The sequence below is a fragment of the Condylura cristata genome, unplaced genomic scaffold (genome assembly GCF_000260355.1).
Source record: "Condylura cristata isolate star-nosed mole 26May11 unplaced genomic scaffold, ConCri1.0 scaffold00006, whole genome shotgun sequence".
NCBI lineage: Eukaryota > Metazoa > Chordata > Mammalia > Eulipotyphla > Talpidae > Condylura > Condylura cristata.
In genome coordinates, this window is record NW_004567107.1 from 53,561,441 (window position 1) to 53,569,323 (window position 7,883).

The 7,883-nt window shown below is 34.3% G+C and overlaps 1 protein-coding gene across 1 annotated transcript in view; it reads left to right on the forward strand.

The window, feature by feature from the left end:
- Positions 1 to 7,883, forward strand: part of DENND4C (DENN/MADD domain containing 4C) — an 80,057-nt gene that overhangs the window by 24,377 nt on the left and 47,797 nt on the right. Inside the window, exons 8-10 of the mRNA XM_004677684.2 lie at positions 831 to 889; positions 1,277 to 1,421; positions 6,074 to 6,249. Coding sequence (XP_004677741.1) covers positions 831 to 889; positions 1,277 to 1,421; positions 6,074 to 6,249 — 380 coding nt within the window. The remainder of the gene's footprint in view (positions 1 to 830; positions 890 to 1,276; positions 1,422 to 6,073; positions 6,250 to 7,883) is intronic.

Here is a 7,883-nt window from a genome sequence, read left to right on the forward strand (position 1 = left end):
GCCATCTGGGTCACCTCCCTGGTCAGGGATCTAACTCATGCTGCAGTGGCTATGATAGCTTCATGGTGCTATACTTTAATTGGTTGCACCACCAGGGAGTGCCCTTATATAGCTTATTTTAATAATATAAAGCCTAGAGCTATGTTATGGGTGTAATTTTAATTTAAAACAGCAAATTTTAAGTAGAAAGTGAGCTGTAATAAGAGGTGGGCTGTCCAATAATCTATAAACGTGCTCTTCAAACTATGTTAATGGAACAGTTTATTTTTCTAACCAGTTGCAGACCTATGTAAGTTTTATAGTTTGTGACATATACAGCTTGTCACATGAAGTTAGCAGACATGAATAGATCAATACTGTCTGAAGACCTGACTGGCAATGATTGTGTAAGATCAGTCACAGATTGCCATCAGTTGCTTGCCTCTAGATAAGTTGCTTGCTTATTCTCATTTTTTATGTATCATCTCTTCATGGACCAGTAATAGTTTGTAGACTGCAATTGATCTATAGAGGCAAGCTATTGTAAGTGTTTTCTTAAGATATCAACATAATAAAAATGATAGTAAATGGTAGCATTAAGTGAGATGATGGTAATATTGAGAGTTCTCCAGTGCTGCAAGTATTAGATATGTTAAACAACTGCCAAATACTTACTGGTCTATAGAGTACATTTGAAGCTTTGAAAAAAGTTATTTCATAATTGTTAAATAACTATTTTTAACCAGTTAACTGAATCACTGTATATATTAAACTCTTTCCCATTTTACTCTTGATCTAAATATTTAAATATCAAAATTGGTTAACTTATCCTTTCTTTTCCTTTTTTTTAGCTATCAGTCCATGATGCCTTAATATTATCACAGCCAGTTTCTACACCTTTACCATTAAGGTAATTGATAATATCTAAAATGATGTGTTTATTCATTAGGAGCAGAAGCTTTATAACACTTTAAGGATTAGGGTAATAATGTTCAGTGTTTTTTTTTTTTTTGGCAATCAAGGTAAGAAGAATGTTATTGTTTTCAATTTTGATAGATGCATTGGAGGGACCATTTTAAAAATACAGCACTTTAAAAAGACATGCCTTTTTGTTACGAAAGGATGGATTTGAACCTTCACTGTCTCATAAAATTTGCTACTTTCTAGTGATAATGAGGACTTGATATTAACGCTAGGTTCTCAATCTATTAATATTTAAGAAATAACTTAATAAGCAAATTTTGGCTTGTTTTAGCAAAATAGTTCATAATCACTTTTTTTCCCTCTGTATTTCTAGTGGAGCCAATTTTAGCACCCTATTGATGAATCTGGGTCCTGAGAACTGTGCAACACTGCTGCTCTTTGTTTTACTTGAGAGTAAGATTCTACTGCATTCTCTTAGGCCAGCTGTGTTGACTGGAGTAGCCGAAGCTGTTGTAGCTGTAAGTGTAAAATTTTCCTTTTGGTAAAGAATTACTGGCAGAATCTTACTCTAAAGGGTAATTCTCTTCAAAGGAAGCAGCTTTGAAATTATCTGTAAAGTTTAACATTAATGTTATGGAGTGGCAAAAAGAAATAGCAGGCATAAAAAAAAAATAGTGACTTCTCTTTGAGAGAAAATGTTAGTGTCTCATTTTTCATATTTAGAGTTTTTCAGAGAATTTGTGTTATTACATTATAATAAAATATCAGTGAAGCTGATTAGATGTTTTAAAAAAACAATTTTAACTGCCCTAAAATTGTACAGTTAATAAACTTTCCCTATTTTAACTTGTAATCATTTTAAACCCGTAACATATAGGAAATTCTAAGTCATTATCAAATAGGCTAATGTACAAAAGTTTCGCTGTTGGTAAAAATATAACTAAAGGTTAAATTGAGTCCTTTCCTGTTTAAACATTTTAAATTTCTTCGCATTGCAATTAGAAAAAAATCTGATCATGCAGAGTCATTTTAGGTCATAGTGCCCAATTGGTTTCAATTTTTCTAACCCTATCTTACATTATTTGTTTAATTTAAAACAGCTGACTCTTCTGCCTTTCCATTCTCATTTTAAGAGCATATCTCTCACAGAAGGAAGGACTTTGTTTCTTTTTTTTACCATTATGTCCTCAGTACTTACAGCATGGAGGAGACACTCAATAATACATATCATATCAACAAAAGGAATATATTTCTCTGATCTTAACTTGATAAGAAATACTGCTAGGACTAAAAACAGTAATAATGATTTGGGATGGTTAGGGTGTGAGTGGGGAAATAAATTCACTACGGTTTTTCAAGCTTCTGCAGTTACATGTAAAAGCAAAAGTTGTTATAACATGAAAATATTTTGTTAATGAACTGATTAGTTTTAGCAAGTCCCACTCACATACTCCTTTCTATAAGATAGTAGTATTTACTGTGTCCCTTTTGTGAGATCTTTGTGGCCCCGTCTTTTGGTTTTAGTAATATAATGCAAGGACTGATGGGAAGATTGAAATTGGAAATCTTAAGAAAAATAATATGGTTGTACAAAGTTTATGTAACTGATGTTAGAGAACTACCTGAATTGTATGCAAAAGGATTATACATGAAGATTTGACAGGCAAGTTGCCATTTATAAAGAAGAGAAATTTAAAAAGAATGGGGACAGGTAAATTCTTCAAGAAGAGATTGATTTGAATATAAGAGATTAATAAGGCTTCATAACAAAATTGATGAATCTAGTGAATATTTTGGTAATATTCATGATTTCACTGTAGAAGCCAAAGGTGAAGATAGTATTGTCAGATAGTATTATTCTAAAATTATCACATAGTAGGTATAACTTAATGTTTTGTTGAATGAAAGGTTATTTTTTTTAAAAAGATTTATTATTTAAGCATATAAAACCGGGGTGTAGGCCAGAGATGCAGGGGTGGTGCAGGAAGATCGATGAATTACACTGCTGAGTAGAATAGTGGGCGGATCAGGAGAGGTCTGCCAGGCCATGTGGGTCAACTCTGGGGCTGGGAATTGAACGCATGCTGAAGCAGCTGTGGCTAGTTTGTAATGCTGCGCTTTAACCCACCAGGGAGGGCCAAAAGATTGTTTTTTGTTTTTTTTTTTTAAGATTTACTTATTTATGCTTATTGAACTGGGGTTACAGGCCAGGGGTGTGGTGGGTAAGAGGATTCACTAGAGACAGAGTGGGGAGCAGAATAGGCAGATTGATGGAGTACACTGCTGAGGGGAGCAGCAGGCAGGTCAGGAGAGGTCTGCCATGCCATGTGGGTCAGCTCCCTGGCTGGGAATTGAACTCATGCTGCAGTGGCTTCAGAGAGCCTCATAATGAGGTGGCTTAACCTGTTGCACCACCAGGGAGAGCCCGAAAGATTGTTTTTTTAAAACAGATTCATTATGCATACAAGAACTGGGGTACAGGCCAGAGGTTTAGGGGGTGAGAGGATTCACCAGAGACAGAGTTGGGAACAGAACAGGTAGATTGATTAAAATACACTGCTGAGGTGAGCCATGAGCAGGACAGGAGGTGTTAGGTATACCATGTGGGTTACCTTCGTGGCTGGGGATCAAACTTGTGCTGCAATGGCTGCCAGTAGCTTCATAGCACTGTGCTTTAACCTCTTGCACCACCACGGAGTGCCCTGAAAGAGTTTTTATTGAAAGAAATCTGAAATCTTTGTAAGGTCCTGTTCCTCTGCTCTCTGATCTGATTTTCTACTACTCACCATCTTCAACCATGCAGATCCTGGAGTATATTAGATACACCCCATACCTTAATACTTTTGCATTAGATGTTCTTTTGAAGTACTCTCCTATTCTATTCCCTGACTAAATCCCTTATCTCCTCCACATTTCAGCTCAGTAGTCACTTTGTTAGCAAGTCCTACCCTGTTTGAACTATTTATTTATCTATTTTTTAAAGATTTATTTAGTCTTACAGAACTGGTGTACAGGCCAGAGGTGCAGGGGCGGTGAGAGGATTCACCAGAGACAGGGTGGGGAGCAGAACAGACAGATATGCTGAAATATACTGCTGAAGGAAGCAGCGGGGGCTGGTCAGGAGAGGTATGCTATGCCATGTGGGTCAGCTCCCTAGCGGGGATCGAACTCATGCTGCAGTGGCTTCAGAGAGCCCCACAATGCAGTGCTTTAACCCTTTGCACCACTAGGGAGAGCCCTGTTTGAACTATTTAATAATCCAGTCTGTTTTCCTTCTCTTCTATTCTGGACTCTAATAACCCCCTTCATTTTATTTTACTTATTTTCCATAGTTCTTAGTACTTCTTCACACAATAAATATTTTGTTATATTTTTTATTCTCTTTTTTCTCTTTCTGCTAGACCAGGTTTTGGCAAAGTATGGCCTGTGACTCATATCCTGTTTTAAACCTGTTTTTATAAATAAAGTTTTGCTAGAACATGGGCTACTTATTCACGTATCGCCTATGAATGACAATACTAAATATTTGTGACAGGAACAATATGACTAGCAAGACCTAACACATTTCCTGTCTTACAGAAAAAGTTTGTTGACTTAGTATAGACTGTAAACATTATTATGAGGTCAGGGATTTTTGTTTTATTCACTCTTATGACCCCATCTTGCGGAACAGTGTTTGCACATTTTAAGTACTCAAATATTTGCCAAGTAAATGATTGAAAACAAATTGCAGTTATGAATAGCTAAAATGCATTAGTGCTATCGGTGTTTCTTTGGGGTGAGTAATGATGGATAAGGAGAGAACTGAAGTAGACCTTGAAAACCTTGAAAAGATGGCGTATTTTTGTAGTTTCCCAAAACTTTTATCATCAGTGATTACATTTTTATTGAAACTTTGTTTTTAAAAGACAGTTACAGTAGAGTTTTGTAAAGGAGAGCTGGTTAAAAAGATTATTAGGTAGTGTTTTATGTTAACTAGCGTTTGTAAGTTGCCAAGCCTCATTGAAGTTGGATCATTTTCTGTTTGATTAGTTAGGAAATTTTTTTGTTGAAATTTTCTGTTGATTGTTACCATCCTCCAAGAAAATCGTTAGGTTTTTTATTTTAGTCAATTGTATACTTACAGATTTTAGTTAAAGGTTATTTAAAAAATTAATAGATGGGTGATAAATGTGTAAGAGTTAAACAAAGGTCATGAGTTTGTTTTTTAATTTTTGAGCAGTTGTTACTATGATCTTTTCCATAAAGGGGAATGTAGGTTTTGTATAGGTAAAAAAGTTAACAAACATTTTGTGCGTGGTCATTTAAATGCGATTTAAGATTTTAATCACTGAGAATTCACCAGGGACAGAGTGGGGAGCAGAACAGGCAGATTGATGAAGTACACTGCTGAGGGGAGCAGCAGACAAGACAGGAGAGGTCTGCTGCATCATGTGGGTCACCTCCGGGGCTGGGGATAGAACCTGCACTGAAGCAGCCGTGACCAGCTTCACAGTGCTGTGCTCCAACACACTGTGCCACCAGGGAGGTCCCTCATGTGCTTATTACACATTATTTACAATAGCCAAAATATGAAAACAACCTAAATGCCCCCCAAAAGATGAATGGATCAAAAACTGGTGGTATGTTTATACAATGGAGTACTTACTCAACCACCAAAAAGGCAATCTTATACCATTTGTGGCAACATGGATGGAGCTGAAGGGATTATGCTAGCTGAAATTTGTCAGAAGGAAAAAGATAAATACCAGATTGTCTCAGGCATATGTGAAAGATAGAGAAACCAAAAGAAACATCAAGAAAAAGTCAAAACTAGTAAGCTAGCCATAGAACTGAGGCATACAGCAAAGGAAGGGGTGAGGGGGCTAAGGAGGGAAGGGAAGAGCACAAGGGAATAAGATAATGGTTCATGGCTGATAAGGTGGCAGGAGAACTATGGGGATGTAAGAAAAAATGTTAAGTAATAAAAAATTTTAAATAAGAAGAAAAAGATTTTAATCACATTGCTCTGGTTGATAATATTGCTTAGTAATGTTATAGTAATTTAGTTTTTGGACTGAAGTTTAAAGTAAAAGAAACTAGACTTAGCTGCTTAAAAAAAAGGTACCTTTAATTATAATTTTCATTGCAAATTTTAAATTTGGTTAATTTTTTAAAACTTTTTTCCTAGATGATCTTTCCATTTCAGTGGCAGTGCCCGTATATTCCCCTTTGTCCTCTCTCACTGGCTGCAGTGCTTAGTGCGCCTTTACCGTTTATAGTTGGAGTTGACTCAAGGTATTTTGATCTTCATGATCCACCACAAGATGTTGTTTGCATTGACTTGGATACAAACATGTTATATATGTAAGTTGATTTTTTAAATGTTATCTGCTGTTTATATTTGCCCTTTATGTAGTTATATTTTATTGAAAGCATCTAGTAATCAATATACTAATTTTGAGGTTGTTAGTTAGTCTTTTTCTTTGATATTATTAAATGATTCATAACCTGGGCAGGTATCAGAGTCTTGCAAAGCTGTAGATTTGGAAAAGAATATATTATAATAGTTTATGTTTATATAACTCAATGCTGGGCAGGAGATATTTTATTATAATAGAATATGGATTTGAAAATAGAAAGGTAAAATACTGCTTTTTAAAGCATAAAAGATATTTATTCTAGGTTTAATTCAAAATCCTTATGTTAACTTAAAAGAAAATGAGTTTCCCCCTTTGAATTTAGTCACATGCTACCTTGTTTGCCTTGTTATATATAGAGAGGTATAATAAAACAGTGTGATTAAACTTCATGAGAGTTTTAAGCTTAAGAGGGAAAGAAAGAAAGGGATAAGGGATGGTGGTAGGGAAAAAATGTATTAAAAAAAGAAGAAATAAAATCTAAAAAATTAGAATTTAAAGGAAATTTTAGAATTTAAAGGAAAAAGAGCTGGGAGACTATGAATATTTACTTGATAAAAATTGTTTTGACTATATTCGTCCCTTTACTTTTCCACATAAATTTTAATGACATCATTAAGTTCCCTGCCAGATGTTGTGATTTTGGTTAGGGTTCTAATGAGTTTACTGATTATTTTAAAATCAAATACATCTTTTTGAAATGAAAGTCTTCCTACCCATGCATGTGGTATTTTACTTCCTAGATCTTTTTAAAGTTTTTTTTTTAACTTCTGTAGTTTCTTACATAAAGACCATGCACAGTGTTTGAAAAATATATTTAGTCCTAAGTTCCTTTGGTTTTTATTACTTCCATGTATTTAAATGACATTTTCTACTTGGTAGTTGTTGGGGTATGTTAGTGTTAGTGATTTTCATGTAGTAGTCTGTTGTTCAGCAATTTAATTGGCTTAATTCTTTAATTTATCGGTAGATTGTCTTTAATTTGGTCTATAAACAGTCACATCATCCACAATCCTTAAATATATTTTTGATTTCTTAATTCCCTGACTAGAATCCTGGTATAATGTTGGATAGAGTAGCTATCATCGGTAAGAGGGAAAGTTTTGAGTAGTAACCAAGTATGACTTTTGCTTTAAGGCAAGAGTTAATATTGGCTTAAGGCTTGTTTTTGTAAATAACATTTTATTGAAACATAGCAATGCATATTTTTTTTATATGACCCAAGGATGCTTTTCATGCAAGCAGTAACCCATCTGAAGAGGTGCAGCAGAAGCACCTCTGAAAGCATAAGATACTTATTGTCTGACCCTTTATAGAAACTATGCTCACCCTACTGTAGGATTAAGGAACTTTAATAATAAATTAAGGAATGTTTTTCCTATTTCTTGATTAAAATAAATAAGTATTGAATTTTCTAATGCTTTTGTAAAACTATTGAGATTAACATTATTTTTACAAAATTAATTAAGTCAGCAATCATTACATTCCTGAAATGAATGTCATTTTGCTCTTACTTTTTTTTTTTTTTTTTTTTTAAGATAAATATGTATTGAATTTTCTAATGCTTTTGTAAAACTATTG